Source organism: Anomaloglossus baeobatrachus, chromosome 7 (assembly GCF_048569485.1).
Source record: "Anomaloglossus baeobatrachus isolate aAnoBae1 chromosome 7, aAnoBae1.hap1, whole genome shotgun sequence".
In the NCBI taxonomy this organism is placed as follows: Eukaryota; Metazoa; Chordata; class Amphibia; order Anura; family Aromobatidae; genus Anomaloglossus; species Anomaloglossus baeobatrachus.
In genome coordinates, this window is record NC_134359.1 from 69,564,001 (window position 1) to 69,583,336 (window position 19,336).

General features: G+C 41.3%; 1 protein-coding gene across 3 annotated transcripts in view; it reads right to left on the bottom strand.

Annotated features, from left to right (window-relative positions):
* ZNF385B (zinc finger protein 385B) overlaps positions 1-19,336 on the bottom strand; it is an 827,307-nt gene that overhangs the window by 73,378 nt on the left and 734,593 nt on the right. For all 3 annotated transcript variants that reach the window (XM_075317404.1, XM_075317403.1, XM_075317405.1), the window contains one exon: positions 4,469-4,610. In XM_075317404.1, the coding sequence (XP_075173519.1) occupies positions 4,469-4,610 (142 nt within the window). The remainder of the gene's footprint in view (positions 1-4,468; positions 4,611-19,336) is intronic.

The following is a 19,336-nucleotide window of genomic DNA, read 5'->3' on the forward strand; positions in this document are numbered from 1 at the left end:
ACGCAGCATGCTGCGATTGTTTTCTCAGTCCGATTGGGGCCAAGAAAATAATCGCTCATGGGTGCTGACACATAGGTTAACATTGGTCCGAGTGGAATGCGATGTTTTATCGCACTCCACTCAGTCCGATTTTCATGTTGTGTGTCTTAGGCCTTAGTGCTTGGCTGCACAATTTTAGCATGTCAATCACCTGGATCTGTGCTATTGGAGGCTTGTCGAATGTTCAAGCTGCTTTTCTCTGAAATCCCTGGAAAAAGGAGCTCAAGATTTTTTTACATGTGTGAGCAAGAACCTACACAAATGTAGAGGATCCATCCTGAAGACTACCAAGTAAGCTTATAAATAATATAAATCATAAAAAAAACCTACCACCTCGCACAAACGTACTTTTAAAGTCCTGCACTGTAAATGACTGCATGACATTTTATAAAAATAATTGCCAGAACTAAGTAAAACTGTAAATGTGGACCAGCTCGGCTGTGGAAATGTCACAAATCTATTTTTTGACATTCTGTTAAACCTAAATAATGATTTTGGAAAAAGGTGGACACGAAGGGGCTGTTTCATGAGAGCTAGAAGAACAAAGATGACATATTACTCACTCACACCAATACACTGCATAAAATAAAATAGGTTGTAGTTTTCGAAGCTTTCCATAAAGTAAACTAAGGGGTACTTTGCACGCTGCAACAACGCAAGCCGATGCTGTGATGTGGAGCGCGACAGCACCCGCCCCCCTCGTTTGTGCGACATTTGGTGCTCGCTGCTGTAGCGAACATTATCGCTATGGCAGCATCACACGCACATACCTTGTCAGCGACGTCGCTGTGACCGCCGAACAATCCCTCCTTCAAGGGGGAGGTGCGTTCTGCGTCCTAGCGACGTCACTGCAGCGTCACTAAGTGGCCGGCCAATAGAAGCGGAGGGGCGGAGATGAGCGGGACGTAACATCCCGCCCACCTCCTTTCTTCCGCATTGCCGCGGGAGGCAGGTAAGGAGATGTTCGTCGTTCCTGCGGTGTCACACATAGCGATGTGTGATGCCGCAGGAACGACGAACAACATCGTACCTGTGGCAGCAGCGATATTAAAGAAAGGAGCGATGTGTCAACGATCACCGTTTTTGGACGATTTTGCGATCGTTGATCGTCGCTCCTTGGTGTCACACGCTGCGATGTCACTACCAGCGCCGGATGTGCGTCACTAACGACGTGACCCCGACGATATATCGGTAGCAATGTCGCAGCGTGTAAAGCACCCTTTATAGTTTTGGTCACTGTGTGCATTTCATAAGATCTAATCTAAATTCGTGCATCAAAATGTCTAATTTATATGTGAACGGTAAGTGAATCAAATTGGGTTTTATCTGCCCAATTATGGTGCATCTGGAAAAAAACCCTCTATAAAAAAACTTTATAGAGTGGTGCATTTCTACAGCTTCTTCTATGAAGATATTTTCTATCAAAACAATGTTTCTAGGACAGAATATCTATGTCGCACCTTTGTACAATATTTTTCTTTTTTGGACACATACTTCTAGTTATAATTCTGATACATATAGAGGTATAGTATGGCCTCACAGAAATGTTACCTGATATAGAATTTCTGTACAGCTTAAAGGGAACCTGTCACCAGATTTGTCTCCTATAAGATGTGGCAACCCCCAGTCAGCCTTTATATACAACATTCTAGAATACTATATATAAGAACCCAGGCTTCTCTGTATAACATAAAAAACATATTTTATTATACTCACCTAAGGGGCGGTCCGGCCCGATGAGTGTCTCTGGTCTCAGTCTGGCGCCTCCTCTCTTCCTTCCATCGCCTTCCTCCTTTCCTGCTCAATATGGATGACGTGTCCTATGTCATCCACACAGAAGTCTCCATTGTACTCCCGCGCATGTGCACTTCTCTCTGCCCTGCTGAGGATAGAGCAAAGTAATGTAATGCGCAGCCGTGGGGAAAAGTTAAAGACCAACTGCGCAAGTGTAATACAATACTGTGCTCTGCTCTCAGCAGGACAGAGCAAAGTGCGCATGTGCAGGAGCGTAATGGAGACCTTTGTGTGAATGACATAGGACGAGTCATCCACACAGAGTTGGGAAAGAGGACGGTGATGGAAAGAAGAGAGGACACACCGGACAGACCAGCGAAGCCCATCGGACCCGACTATCCCCTAGGTGAGTATAATAAAAGATTTTTTTTACGCTATACAGAGCAGCCTGGAATCTTATATACAGTATTTTAGAATGCTGTATATAAGAGCTCACTGGTGGTGGCCGCAGCTTATAGGGGCCAAATCTGGTGACAGGTTCCCTTTGAAGAGTAAAGGGTGCTTTACACGCTGCGACATCGCTAGCGATAGCTAGCGATGTCGTGCGCGATAGCACCCGCCCCTGTAGTTCGTGCGACATTTGGTGATCGCTGCTGTAGCGAATATTATCGCTATGGCAGCGTCACACGCACATACCATTTCAGCGACGTCACAGTGACCGCCGAACAATCCCTCCTTCAAGGGGAAGGTGCGTTCGGCGTCATAGCGACGTCACTGCGGTGTCACTAAGCGGCCACCCAATAGCAGAGGAGGGACGGAGATGAGCGACTGGAACATGCCGCCCACCTCCTTCCTTCCTCATTACTGGTGGACGCAGGTAAGGAGATGTTCGTCGTTCCTGCGGTGTCACACATAGTGATGTATGATGCCGCAGGAACAACGAACAACCAGCGGCATGCACTATCAACGATATTATGAAAAGGAGCGATGTGTCAACGATCAACGATTTTTGACGTTTTTGCGATCGTTGATCGTCGCTCCTTGGTGTCAAACGCTGCGATGTCGCTAATGGCGCCGGATGTGCGTCCCTAACGACGTGACCTCGACAATATATCGTTAGCGATGTCGCAGCGTGTAAAGCACCCTTAACTGTTATTTTATTTTCATTCATAGTACACATGAAAATAAGACCTTTGCAATATATCTTATTAGAGAAATTAGTTTCTTTCTCCTCCATGACTGATATTTCATTCTTAAAATTCTCAATTCATAGGTGAAATCTGTCTTCAGTGGTTACAGACTTTCCCATTATTGAGACACCAGATGACGGTTGGTGCTCATAACATTCTATGGAGAAGTGTAACTGTTATTTCAGGAGAACTTGCCGCAAAATGTTTGTGTTTCCTGCTAGCTCCTCCATTCCCCGCCTCTCCAAAGAACTTCATGAGCATCAACTTTCATCTTTTATCTTAGTAATGTGAAAGTCTGTCTTCGCCGATACAAATTTTAACCATGAACTGAAAATGAAAGGTCAGTCCAAAAAGAAGCTTTCTCTGATAAAATACCATATTTTTCGGATTATAAGACACATTTTCCTTCCAAAAATTTGGGAGGAAAATGAGGGGTACATCTTATAATCCGAATGTAACTTACCTAGGGAGGTGGAGAATGTCCGCTGTGCAGGCTGCGGGGGCTGTGCTGGCTGTGGTTGGGGCTGTGCTGGCTGCGGAGGCTTTGCTGGCTGCGGTTGGGGCTGTGCTGGCTGTGGTGGGGTCTGTGCTGGCTACGGGCGCTGTGCTCGCTGCGGCTGCGGTGGGGTCTGTGCTGGCTGCCGTGGGGTCTGTACTCGCTGCGGGGGCTTTGCTGATTGCGGTAGGGGCTGTGCTGGCAGTGTGGAGTAGGGCGATGGTGCGGCGGGTGTCCCAGATGCTCTGTCGCCGGTACAGGCTTCAAATAATGGCATCTGGAGTCGGTGCGTGCACAGATGGAGCTCTCGGCTCAAGATCTCATCTGCACACGCGCCACTTCGGGCCCACTGATCTCCCATCAGCGGACTTAAGGAGAATAGCACCCGGAGGAGGAGCGTGAACATATGCGATTTTGGCTTGTCATTGAGCCTATATCTCAATCTGCATACGCTCCAAGTCTGAGTTCCATTTCTGTGAAGCCCGCACCGCCGAAAGAGCATCTGGGACACCCGACTCACTGCATGCAGCATCACCCTACTCCAGCACCGCCCCTGCCACCTGTGACCTCGATCCACCACCGCTGCCGTCGCCACCCCCGGTGCGACATCACCAGATTATAAGACAGACTCTGTTTTTTTGTTGTTTCCCCCCCCTCTAAATTTGGGATGTGTTTTATACTCCAGTGGGTCTTATAAAATGAAAAATACGGTACATTAAAAAGTTTCTTATATTCATTTATGAAATAAATGTAAAACAATGTTAAAGTTTAATATTTCATGAATTCTTCTACATCTTTAGTTGAAAATATAAATTTCGTCAATAAGGATTTTATAATACGTTTTTCGGCTTAATGTCATTATTACTTTATTTATGCAATGCCCTTTGTAAAATGTCAGTCTGTTATTCTCGAGAATATGTGACATTAGATTTGTTCACAAATACATTCACATGTTCACGTTCAGATAAGGTAAAGAAAACGTAGCACAGAATAAAACAGTTTTATTGACCTGATTTGTGGCTGGCCGTTGAGCTCGTAATAGCCTTGGTGCTGTCCTTGAGAGAACCCGATTTTTGCTTATTTTTCGTGGACTCTAGTGCTTTGAGCTTCTTGGCATGTTTACTGCCTTTGTAGTGCGCTTCAGCTTGGCTCTACAAAGGAGAACAAATCAGGCTTATTTTCTTACCTTTTCACACAACACAATTGGGCAATGAAATTTATGAGGACGAACACAAACACATGACACAAATCAATGATTAGAAAGTCCATGAGAGCCAATGTATTGCAAGTATATATACCATTTTAGTATATATAAAGTTCGCAATAAACCAAACAACCAAAAACAATCTAAATCCCTCAACACAACTGATGCAACAAGTGGTTTCTCCAAATTCAACAAAAAAGATCACTTTTACGGACTACTGCAGTCTCGGAGTTATTAAGCCCCCTCAAAACAAACATCTTCAGTACTTAATAAAGCAAAACCTCAAAGTCCACCGATCCTTGGTTTCAGTAGAATCCATAACAGATTCTTGAGTTGGCGTCACACACACCCAAGAATATAGTGAACTGGATGCCTTTTTCCATATATCCTCAGTAAGGCTACTTTCACACATCAGTTTTTTGCCATCAGGCACAATCCGGTGAAAAAACTGATGCAACGGATGTGTCGCATCAGTTTTTTTCATCAGTTCCTTCAGTTTTTGGATGGATCCGTTGTGCTACTGAGAATGCTCAGTAGCAAAAAACGGAATCCGTCGCTGTAAAACGTTGTATGCCACATTAAAACAGATCTGGCGCCCATAAGCTTTCATTGTAAAATACGTCGGATGGCTCCGGATCCGGCGCGATGCGTTTTTTTGCCAGGAACAAAAAACGTTTCATTCTGTGTTCTTTTTGGCCACCGGACAAGAAAATTTTGCCAGATCCGGTGAAAACCGGATAGAACGCAGAGCCATACGGCACAATCCAGCGCTAATGCAAGTCTATGAGGAAAAAAACGGATACGGCTGCAGCAGACACCGGATCTGTTTTTTCTGCAAATCGCCAGATTGTGCCTGACGGCGAAACCGGATGTGTGAAAGCAGCCTTATGCTGCCAAGAGTTTGTGTCCGGGCATGGATCAAATTTGCAGTAGGTCATAACAGCCATAGGGGTACTACTAAGCACTAAAGACACTGGACATGAAGAGGTTGAATATTTCAGAGACTGCAGTAGTTATTAAAAATGGCTTTTTACATAGAATTTGGTGAAACCACTTGATATAATAGTTGTGTTCAAATATTTAGAATCTTCTTATTTGATTGTTTTATTGTAAACACCAGAAAGTTGGTAAATTTTGCTTCTAAAACAAATTAACAATGGAGGTTGAATAAGCATGATTGCATTTGTATTTATACAGTATACACACAGAATAAAATTGTATTACAGTTTTACTCATTATTTCATAAAATAATGTATTAAACACTGTACATCAATAGTCATTTGAAGGATAGTAATGATGTTAATGAAAATATATAAGGATATTGTATCCTTCAACACAGTTTCATAATGTCATTGAGGCTGATAAAATGTACCTGATTTTTTTTAAAAGGGTTTTCTAGACCTGCTTTCATACTGACTGACTATAGCATATAGAATCCATAGCACTGGGATCACTACTAGAGTTGAGCGAGTACTTTACTATTCGGACTCGCTATACTCATAACGAGTACTGTCTACTACTCGGGTATTCATTCCCAATAGCGTGTTTAATGCAAATCAATGGGGAATACTCAAAATTGAATGCGTAACTCGAATTCTGCACTATTCGCTACTTGCACGAAAAGTGCGGCATTCGGGTTACTCGTTACATTGCGAGTATTCCCCATTGACTTGCATTGCACACGCTATTCGTAATGAATACCCGAGTAGTAGACAGTACGCGTTATGAGTGTAGCGAGTACGAATAGTTAGGTACTTGCTCAACTCTAATCACTAATATTCTAAACCCACGATTCTCAGTTCCCCTTTCAGGTGCAGAAGGATTGCATATGTCTGATTACCTTTCTCAGGATTATTAAAGGTTACCAGCAACCCCTGGTGACAATTTCCAGGTATTCATGCCCATAGCTACCAACAAGTATGGCAGATATTATGGTGTCCATCTACCAATAAGGCTAAGTAAATGATAAGGTAAGCGGAGATTGAAAGTGGAGAAACTATATATACATATATATATATATATATATATATATACACACACATATATATATGTATACATATATATATATATATATATATATATATCTATGATGTGTGTGTACATAAAATACATACAATAGGGTGAAATGAATATTCAACCAATTTTTGAAGTAAATATATTTCTAAAGGTGATATTGCCATGAATTTCTCAATACATGTGGTTAACAACCCATCCACTCCACACAGGCAAATAAATCAATCCATAGATATCCATAAATTAAGTTATGTGTAATAATGAGAAATGACAGGGAAAAATTTATTGAACCCATAAAGATAGAGATGTGCAAAAAGCCATGGAAAGTCATGACACCAGCTGAAATCTATCAGTAATTAGAAAGCCATCCTGCCACTTAGTGAAAAATAATATCAGCTGATTCAACTGATGATTCAACTGATGGCCTATAAATAGGTATCTCATTACCAAAGTGCAACACAAGGAACATCTCATGATGGGTAAAATCAGTGAGCTGCCTCAAGACTTTCGCAACCTGTTTGTTGCAAAACATAGTGACGGCATTGGTTAAAGAGGAATTTCCAAACAACTTAAGGTACCAGTGGGAAGAATTTCACCATAAACTGGCATGACCAGGTGCTGCCTGCAAGATTTAAGACAGAGTAGGGAAAGGAATTATCAGAAGAGTTGTCCAAGAGCCAAGAACCACTTGTGGAGAGCTACATAAAATTCAAAACCATTGAGCACTTCAGTGCCAGGTGAACCAATAAAAGAGTATCACTGCTTGCTATACTTCACTAATCCTGTGTGAACGTCTGGCCATTGTTACATCCCGATAACTTCCATTAGCTATTGTCTTTTGATAAAGGGTTAAGTGTAAGCCTGATTGGTGCCATTACCATTTGCAAGAAATGTGCAGGAAAAATACAATCCATAGTGGTCAATACTTATAATACCAGAACTAGAAAAAATGATTGACAATTAATTCAATCCACGTTTCTTCACGACTTTATGGTCAATTATCATTTTCCACATTAAATAAATGAAATACTCCCCTGCATCAATGATATGAAAGATTTAATTAGCAGGCTAATACTGTAATTGGCATAATTGTGCTTCCTGAATTCCATTATTACTATGTTATAAAAATATATAAACGAGAATGAATATTAGATACGCAAAATAATAAAGAAAAAATAACAGGAACTCACAATCGTGACTTATTTGCGAGATGTCCAAAGATAAAAGAATTATTTGTCGTTGTGTAATAAAACTAAGCATTCCTCATCATCTGTGATGTAGAGATGATAATGCTTTCAAGTAAAAAAAAAGCTAAATATGTCTCTTTATTATATATATGATGATTATATTTATTAGGTGATACATACCGTAAAAGCTCAAATTCATCAAAGCTTTTATGTGACATATAACTTTTTGAAAAGTCACAATTTGCAACTTTTGTGATTTTTGCCCAGCTTCGACAACTTGTTCAGACCTGTGGTGTGAGACATGGTGTCATGACCTCTAGTCATGAAACTGTCACGGTCTTCTCTTTTTGAGTGTTTGTGACAGGTTTAGGGCTGGTTTTCCTCTCATACCATCCTAGACCTTATACATGTTTATTTCTTTGGGCACATAAGTTAATGACAGTTTCTGATACACCAGTAGACTCCTAAATGCAGCACAGCTATATTTGCTGATGTCCACTTCCGGCCTGGATAAATACTCTCTGCCTCCTGCAGGGGCTGCCGGTTATTCAGATCGTTCTGGAGCTTGGCCCGGAGGAGGACCTATGCACTTATTTCTTGGTGCTACAGTTGTTTGGTGTTTGGTCAAGTGGAAGTTTTCTCTGGTGTTAGAACTTTCCCTTTACCCTTTCTGGTAGCTGTTCACTCCCGCGTGTTTCCCCTGTTGTTTTTGGAGGTTGAGTTTTGTTCTTACCCCCTTGTCTGTTGTTTGTGTTGGTGGGGTTTTTTGGGGATCTCAATCCCGGTCTTTCCCCTTGGGTGGTGGGTGTGGAGGGAACATTACCATCAGGGTCAAAACAGGAGATAGGGAGAGGTTGGAGGTTCAGACGTTACTACCTTCAAGCGTAATTATGGGTTGCGTGTAAGACTAGGGTACCCCCCCTAGCTTGAGGGTAAGCGCAGGGCCCCCTGTCGACTCTCTTCCTAACTGGTCACGGACTTGCATGACAGAAATTCATAACGAGCAATGGTATAACTTACGTCACAAATCATACTCCAGTCCACTCAGGTATGGTGCCACTTCATGCCTCCCCTGATTTATTAAGCGGCGTGCGCCTCCTAATCAATCAGGTGCCTCACACTCCACTCCGTCTACTCACCAAACCGGCATGAAAACCACCGCTCTTGATGAATTGGTGACATTGAATTTATCTTAGAAAAAGTATATTATACTCAAACTCAAAGACATGAATAAAAAGTTTTAGACCTATAGAAAAACTATTAAATATTCTTGGCATGAACCGCTGTACTAGCCTATAGAAGTGTCCGGGAAACTGAACTAATAACGTTCATACACAAAATAAGGCGATGTGTTTAAATGATATTTGCTATGTTAATAGAGTATTTGGTATTTTCAAGAAAAATAGCATAAAGGATCCTGGTAGTACTCGCATGTACTTATTTGTTATGATATTTTTCAGCTTCCAGAATAAACCATGGCCGCCATGGCCAAGGATGCAGCAAATTTAGTCTTTGTCCCCTGTGTGACATAAAGCCTAGCTATGACTTTTGATTCATAAGGGGTCACTGAAGTGCTTGCCCCCCTCCTCCTTCTTCCTTTAAAAGTTATTCCCAATGAGCCCAGGGTGGTATAATAAAAAAAAAAGTAGATACCTCCCGAAATGGAAGCTCTCCTCTATACTAACTACTGTGTCCCCCACCAGTCTCGGTCCATCACCATCCGGATGGGACATTACGTGACTGCTGCAGCTGCAAAAATTTGTGCCATGGAGAGCCCCTTAATTATTCACTAGTTTGCTTTTATTGCAGTTTGTTTCTTTTGCACTTTTAATTAAAACATGATCTGATTCCTTCAGATTGTAGAAGTTTGGACTAGGTCAAGGGAAGACGACATAGAACCTCCTAAGAGACTTACTCTCTAATCGTGCCCTTGGATCTCCAAACAGCTCTATTTTCTAAATTTACCGAAGGTTCTGCAACTTTTTATGCAGTTCTATGCAGTAAAGTTAATGAGTTTCAGCAGGTGGTTTATGCAGAATGCTCCCTGTCCACTTCTTGCCTTTATATTCTTTTTTCTCATCACTTTCTGACTTTGTATCCTTTGGGAGGTGAGAGAGGTGGATAGGTTTTAAAAAAAAGACCTTGATTGGGTTGCCTGATGTGTACCAGAAAGTATACAGATTGCAGAATACTCAATTGTGTTATTTTAAAGGGAATTTGTCAGCAGGTTTTTACTATGTAAGCTGAAGCCAGAATGCTGCAAGGGTTAACACATAGAATTCAAGGATACCTGTTTTGTCACAATCCGATCAGTTATTTGCTATGTTTCTTTAACCAGCAGGACACATCATTGCTCGAACTACAAAGTCAAACACGTGTCAGTTCGGCATGCCCCCTCCTCTGATTGACACCTCACTTTCAATGTATAATCTCTAGAGGGGCAGCTCTCCAGCTCTGCTAGATGACTAAATCTTAAAATTCTGGATTGTGTCAGAATGGCTGCACACAGTAATCTAAGTAATACACCGTTGGATTCAGGATCTATTTACCTACATCATGCTGCTCTCAGATGAAGTAGCAAAAACCTGCTGACAGATTCCCCTTAAATACAATAGGCATCATCAGTTCTGTGTTTCACAAATGTGAATATTAGTGCCCAAGGTAGGAATTTCATTAATTCTTAAAAAAAATATTTATAAACCAAATGATGCTCTGTTAAATAAAAATGTGTCCTTGAATCAGGGTTAAGCTGTGCTATATCTAAAGTAGTCCTGATATTTTCAGTCTATTGAGATAATACATAATTTTGGAGTAAGTACAGTATATACAGCAGGTGAAATAAGTATTGAACTGGTCACCAATTTTCTAAGTAAAATTACTAAAGCTGCTATTGACTTGAATTTCTCACCAGAAATCGATAACAACCCATCCAATCCACACAGGCAAAGTAATCAAACCATAGCTGTCCATAAGTTAAAATATGTGTAACAATACAAAATGACAAAAGCAAAAAGCATTGAACACATGAGGAAAGAGAGGCAAAAAGCCATGGAAAGTCACGACACAGGCTAAAACCTATAAGTAATTAGAAAGCAATCCTGTCACTTAGTAAAAAATAATATCAGCTGGTTCAACTGATGGCCTATAAAAAGGTGTCTCATACCAAGTGCCACACAAGAAACATCTCATGATGGGTAAAACCAGTGAGCTGTCTCAAGACCTTCACAATCTTAAGGCCGCTTTACACGGGACGATTTATCGTGCGTTCGCCCATCGTTTGTGCGTTACGGACAATTTGTTGCCCGTGTCGCACAAAGTCGTAAACCCCCGTCACACGTACTTACCTCCCGAATGACCTCGCTGTGGGCGGCGAACAACCTCTTACTGAAGGGCGAGGGACGTTGGGTGTCACAGCGACGTCACACAGCGGCCGCCCAATAGAAGCGGAGGGGCGGAGATGAGCGGGACATAACATCCCACCCACCTCCTTCCTTCTGCATTACTGGCAGTCGCAGGTAAGCTGTAGATCATCGTTCCCGGGGTGTCACACGCAGCTATGTGTGCTGCCTCTGGAACGATGAACAACCGGAGCACAGAAGGACGTTCAATTTTTTTGAAAATGAGCGACGTGTCAACGAGCAACGATCAGGGGAGTATTTTTACTCGTTCACAGTCGCTCGTAGCTGTCAGACACTACGATATGTCAAGTGATGCCGGATGTGCGTCACTAACGACGTGACCCCGACGACATATCGTTAGATATATCGTAGCGTGTAAAGCGGCCTTTAGTAATGCAAAACATTCTGATGACATTGGTTACAATAGAATGTCTAAACTACTAAACTTAAGGTTCCAGTGATCAGTATTGGGGCCATAATATAGAAGTAGAAAGAATATTGTTTCAATAAAAGAAGCCTAACTAGTGATTAATTAAGGGGTTCTCCAAGGAACACATTTTTCTAGCTGCAGCAGTCCCATGATGTCTCATCCAGATGATGATGTACCAACGCTGGTGAGGGACACAGTGGCGAGTATAGAGGAGAGCTTCTAGTTCGGGAAATGGGTATACAATTTTTTTCTATTATAAACTGACCACGACCAGGTGCTCCCTGAAAAATTTCAGACAGAGAAATGAAAATAAGTATAAAAAAAAGCTCCACCTGTGCAGAGCTACAGAAAGACCTGAAATCAGCAGGTAAAATTGTTTTAAAGAAAACAAAAAGTAATCACTCCCCCTACATGGCCTGTATGCACGCTAACCACACAAGACTCCATTGATGAACAAGCATATTTAAAGTTTGTTCAACAACATTTAGATAAGACTGTGAAATACTGGGAGAATATAGTCTGGTCAGATGAGACCAAAATTGAACTATCGTATTTTCTGGATTATAATATGCACTTTTTTCATCCAAAAACTGGGGGTAAAATGGGAGTGCGTTTTATAATTCAGATATGGCTTACCGGAGCGGTGGTGGAACATGGTCAGAGGAGGCAGGGTCGGCGATACTGAGGGCTCGGAGGAGGGGATGTCACTGCAAGTAAATATAACTGAATAGGATAACTGAAGTGAGCACTAATATATATATATATATGAGTGCAAGCCAAAAAATACATACTATACAAGAATAAGGCTGCACATCAAACATAGATAATGGTATAATGCCTCAAGCATATGGAAAAAATATTGGAATATACAATGAAAAATGCTACTTGCTAATTTGAACATGTGAATAATGAATTGCATACCTGCCATGAATATTAGGAAAAAGGAGATATTTAGCAATCACATTGATCAATGTAACTGAGCCCCAAGACCTCGTCAAGGTATATCTCTATATTGGGGTCCCTAGCTCTGTGACCCTAACTGTGTGTCATCTCATTGCAATTAAAAACTGCTGTGGGTGGAGAGGGGTAACTAAGGACTTTCTTATATAGGAGATGGAAAAAACATGGCCGAAAGGGGCGGAGCTGTGTTCACATTCTTAGTTACCCCTCTCCACCCACCATATTGCGATTGCTAAATATCTCCTTTTTCCTAATATTCATGGCAGGTATGCAATTCATTATTCACATGTTCAAATTAGCAAGTAGCATTTTTCATTGTATATTCCAATATTTGTCCATATGCTTGAGGCATTATACCATTATCTATGTTTGATGTGCAGCCTTATTCTTGTATAGTATGTATTTTTTGGCTTGCACTCAGAATACATATATATTAGTGCTCACTTCAGTTATCCTATTCAGTTATATGTAGTTTTTTTCTGAATGTGAACACAGCTCCGCCCCTTTCGGCCATGTTTTTTCCATCTCCTATATAAGAAAGTCCTTAGTTACCCCTCTCCACTCACAGCAGTTTTTAATTGCAATGAGATGACACACAGTTAGGGTCACAGAGCTAGGGACCCGAATATAGAGATATACCTTGACGAGGTCTTGGGGCTCAGTTACATTGATCAATGCGATTGCTAAATATCTCCTTTTTCCTAATATTCATGGCAGGTATGCAATTCATTATTCACATGTTCAAATTAGCAAGTAGCATTTTTCATTGTATATTCCAATATTTTTTCCATATGCTTGAGGCATTATACCATTATCTATGTTTGATGTGCAGCCTTATCACTGCAAGTAAATTGCTGCGATGACGCATGCACAGATTGACACTATGGACTTCAAGAAAATGGCAGCAGAGTCCTATCTGTACACATGCTGCATCCATGGCCATTTTCTTGAAGTCAATCTCGTCAACCACGGTTGATGCAATAGAGCCCGCAGTCCGCAGTAGACCAATGGCGTTTGCCGCCGTGATACCTCCGAGCTTACAGTATTGCCAACTTTATGTCCACTGACCCTCCTGAGGCAAGACACCCCCTCCTCCAAGCCTGCAGCATTTCCGACCCTGCACCCTGTGACCCTCCTGATCTACTCCACCACTGCCGCTCCCACCTGGTGAGATATTAAAAAACACACTAGGATTATAAGACGAACCCTCATTTTAACATTAAAAATTATTTTTTCCTTTTTTCATCTTCTAAATTTGAGGTGCGCCTTACAATCCAGTGCGTCTTATAAAATGAAAAATATGGTATATTGACTTAATGCATACTATATTTGACAAATAATAACAAAGAGGTCTGATCTTAGTTTTGGCTGCAGCGGTGATGCCACGTCATCAGCACATATCACCGCTTCATCCAATCTCTCAGCTAATTTATACAGTAATCACAGACTGATACCCTACTGCTGATGTATATTGTTTCTTCACCCATCAAACATTGATACTCTATGTCGATGTACATTGGTTTATCACCACTCACACACTACTTTCTATGAATATTGTTTCTTCACCAATTCAAAATTGATGACCTACCTCTTATGTATGATAAATTAGTTCTTCACCAATCACACTTTGATTCCCTACCTTCAATATACATTGGTTCATCACAAATCACACTTTGATACCCTACCTCCAATGTATCTTGGTTCGTTTTCCATCGCACATTGATACCCTACCTCCGAAATATATTGATTCTCCACCACACACACTGATAGCTTATCGTCAATGTAAATTGGTTCATCACCAATGACACATTAATTTTCTACTTCCATTGTGCCTAAGTTCATCACCAACACACTGATAGCCTACTCTCAAAGTACATAAGTTGTTCACTAATCACACATAGATTTCCTACCTCTGATATAGATTAGTTCTTCACTAGTGATGGACAAGCACTAAAATGCTCAGGTGCTTGTTACTCGAATCAAGCAGGTCAGACAGTCTGATGGGCTCAACTCAAGTGATGAATATAATAGAAATCAATGATTGGCCAGTTCCACTCTCCGCCAACATACAGCCAGCCATATACAGAGCATTTCCGGTGGAGGGAGGGTGTGGTTTTTTTTTTTTTAACTTTTTTTGCTTGTTTTTTATTAGACACCGCACATCAGAAACATTGTTTTAACCCACAGTGAGAGCAATTCAGAGACTGAAAATGGCTCTCACTGTGGTGCCTGCTCACAGTACGCAGTGAAGCAAGCCTGTGCTTTATGTTTGTTGTTTCAAGGACGAAACATCCGAGCACCCAAGTACCGAGCGTACCTGAACACCCCAATGCTTGATCAAGCACACTCGCCCAGCATTATTCTTCACCAATTACACATTTCTACCCTACCTTTGATGTATATTGCTTCTTCCCCCCACACTACCTCTGATGTATTGGTTTTCATCAATCACACATTGATAGATAATAGGAATGATCGAATACTTCGATTATTCGGCTTCTCAAATATTTTCCGAATACCTCGCCGCTATTTGACTATTCGTGAATATTCGATGCACAATGTAAGTCTGAGGGGAAACCCGAAGAACAACTATTCGGAACTATTCGGGCTTCCCATAGACTAAAGCCCCGCTTTACACGCTACAATATATCTTACGTTGTGTCGGCGGGGTCACGTCGTAAGTGATACACATCCGGCATCGTAAGGTACATTGTAGTGTGCGACAGGTACGTGCGATTGAACATTAAAACGTTCATCGCATACACGTCGTTGAATCCTGATGAATTGCACGTCGGGTTGTTAAATGTTCCCGAGGCAGCACACATCGCAATGTGTGACACCCCGGGAACATTGAACAAATCTTACCTGCCTCCCGCGGCTCCAGCCGGCAATGCGGAAGGAAAGAGGTGGGCGGGATGTTTACGTCCCGCTCATCTCCGCCCCTCTGCTTCTATTGGCCTGCTGCCGCGTGACGTCGATGTGATGCCGAACGTCCCTCCCACTCCAGGAAGTGGATGTTCGCCACCCACATCGAGGTCGTATGAACAGGTAAGTACGTGTGACGGGGGTTAATCGTTTGTGCGGCACATTCAACAAGTTGAACGTGCCGCACATACGATGGGGGCGGTTATGATCGCATACGATATCGTATGCGAAATCGTACCATGTAAAGCAGGCTTTACATTGCGCATCGAATAGTCGAATAGCGGCGAGGTATTCGGAAAATATTCGCAAAGCCGAATAATCTAAGTATTCGATCATCCCTAATAGATAAGCCTTGGATGCATATTACAAAAATAAAAACCCCAATCATGATTCCCATTGGAATGAATGGGTAAACCAAACCTATAATACCACACACCATAACTCTGCAATCACATGCTGCTAATGGGCCTCTATGACTGTGTAAGCTAGAGAGGATTCTTGCTTGTTAAGTTGCAACTTCGAAGAGTAATTGCAGAAAAGAGCTTTAATGTGTTAGGCGAGACCTTTTTATCTTAAGTGGAGACGTAACATGCGGTGCAAAGTGGAGAGGTCACAGGCCGCCGAGCTGCAGGCTATCAAGCCAGTGCTCCTTTCTGAAGCAATAATTTAATATTCATTGCTGGTGTTGCTCTGTAGATGTATAAAAGTCGACCTGACTGGTAATTAAAGACTGGAGGAATTTATGTCAGAAACCTCTACATGACCATACTACAATAAAATGTTACGTGTCTGTGTAGTTAAATTCCCTCAAGCACCTATGGAAACATATGATTAAAAGAAAGCGGAACAGATACACGAAGTGTGGAAACTGAAAGAAAATTAGTTGGAAGTGTTTTATTCTTCTCTCTTTTATCTCTTTGGAATATATTTTTCCTTATGATCTAACAACTTGTAATGAACCAAAATGACCAGCCACCGCAGGTCAGAGAGAATCTAATTAAAAAGCTGTGTCAGTTGTCGTAAGCAAAATAATCATCATGGGGAACATTTAACAAGTATACCGGAATTTGGAGAATTCTGTAAGAATTTTCTATAAGAAAAAAACCCCAAAAAGTCAAAAAGTTCAGATAAAAATCTGCTGCCATCTACTAGGATGATGAAGATGAAACGAGGATGGCCATTTCTGCAAGGCAATGGTCCCAAACACACAGCAAAGGAAAATCTAAATTGGTTCAGACCTCTTTCACACGGCCGTGAAAAACACGCTCGTTTTGCATGGATGTGTAAAAGGTGCGTATGGCCCTCCGTGTGCCACGATTTTGGCACACAAATGCTCTCTGTGTGCTATCTGTGATAGCACACGGAGAATAGGAACTTTATGCTCACCTGTCCCGGTCACTGCTGTTCATGGTGCTGATGTCTTTCCCTCTGTGGTGTCCGGCGCTGCTGACTCCCCGCTGCTGCTGCTGCTTCTGGCCCCAAAATGCAGAGAATATGGGAAAACACGCACGTGTGCGCAGACTTATTGATTTTAATTTGTCTATGTGTGCCCGTGTCTCTGGTACGTGTGAAAACGGACTTCACTGGAGACACGGAGACACGAATGTATAAATGGGGCCTCAGGGAAAGAAACTGAGCCGATCACCTGAGATAAATCCAATAGAAGCTTTATGCAAGGAACTCCGATTTCATAGAAGGAGCGCATTGGACCATAGAATTTGAAGAGTGTTTGTGTGAAAGAATGGGCCAAACTCACACATGAGCTATGCATGGCACTAGTCTCTATACAGGAAGCTGTCATCACCAACAAAGGCTTTTATACGAAGTATTATAAAAATTTCAGTAAGCGTGTTCTATACTATTTCCCTGTGTCATTTCTCATTATTACACATCACTAAATTTAAAGACATCAATGGTTTGATCTCTTTTCCTTTGCAGATTGGATGGGTTGTTACCAACATCTGGTTAGAAATTCATGTCAATAGCTCTTTTTGGCTTTGTTCACACGTTGCGTTTTTGCTGTTTTTTCTTTTTTGCAACAAAATCTACGCTCTTGGCAGTAAAAAAGCTGCTTCCAAAAACCAGGTTTTGCCACATTTTTGCTGTGTTTTTGGTGAGTTATTTATCTACAGCACATGCTTAAATAAAGTTAGTTTTATTCCCCACAAAAGCAGCAAAAATGCACCTGTGTTTTACACTCTTATTACTTTCAATGGTGAAAAAAGCAGCAAAAACGCTGAAGGAATTGCCATGCTGCTTCTTTCAAAAACACAGCAGTTTGCCATTGCAGTCAGGAAAAAAGCAAGTGTGTGTCTGTGTGCAGGAGATTTCTGAACTCTCATAGCTTTTCTAGTATTGTAAAAAGCAGCTTTTAATTTGCATAAACCTGAAAAAATGCAGCAAAAATGCAACATGTGAACATATCCTTAGAAATACAGCTCTGGCAAAAATTAAGAGACCACTACAAAATTGTTACTTTTTCTGATTTTTCTCTTTATAGGTATATTATTGAGTAAAATGTAAATTGTTCGTTTATTCTATAAACTACTGATAACGTCTCCGAATTTCCAACCGATACATTTTGTATTTATTTTCTGAAAATTAGAAATGGTCAAAATAACAAAACAATGCACAATGCTTTCATACCTCAAATAATGCAAAGAAAACAAGTTCATAATCATCTAGAAACAACAATACTAATGTTTAAGCTCAGGAAGAGTTCAGAAATCAATATTTTGTGGAATAATCATAATTTTTATTCACAGCTTTCATGCGTCTTGGCATGCTTTCCACCAGTCTTTCACACTGCTTTTGGGTGACCTTATGCCACTCCTGGTGCAAAAATGTAAGCAGTTCTACTTTATATGATGGCTTGTGACTATCCATCTTCCTCTTGATTACATTCCAGAGGTTTTCAATGGGGTTCAGGTCTGGAGATTGGGCTGAGCATGACAGGGTTATGATGTGGTGGTCCTTCATCCACACATTGATTAACCTAGCTGTGTGGCATGGCGCATTGTCCTGCTGGAAAACCAGTCCTTGGAGTTGGGGAACATTGCCTGAGCAGAAGGAAGCAACTGTTTTTCCAGGATAACCTTGCATGCGGCTTGATTCATACGTCCCTCACAAAGTTTAATCTGCCCAATTCCAGCCTTGTTGAAGCATCCCCAGATCATCACTGATCCTCCACCAAATTTCACAGTGAATGCAAGACACTGTGGCTTTTACGCCTCTCCAGGTCTCCGTCTAAACATTAGACGACCAGGTCTTGGGTAAAGCTGAAAATTAGACTCATCAGAGAAGATTCCCTTACTCTAGAAATTGGGCAGACTAAACTTTGCGAAGGACGTATGAATCAGGCCACATACAAGGTATGTATTGAAAATCAGGTAGTTATACAACCTGAATGGAAATTCTTGGAGTTGACCCTACATTTTGCAGCTTTTGGCGTTTTCATGCCAATTTCAAATACAATGTATCATCCCAAAACAAGTATATGATAGTTATAGAGGCTGGGAAAGGACCTCTGCTTTAATGTCTGGGAGTTGAGATTAGTTGATGCCATGGTTATTGATAATGGTAGGAAGTTTACTGAGGTACAACTAAGTAGGACGTTATTTATTACAATAATGGATGCTGGAAGAGAAGCCGTTTATATAATGCATATAATGCATTTCTATCAGTGGCTAATCAAATAAGCAGAAAAGCATAAAAAGGAAGTAAATCATCACTCTGCATAAAAGACTGGAATGGACCTTCC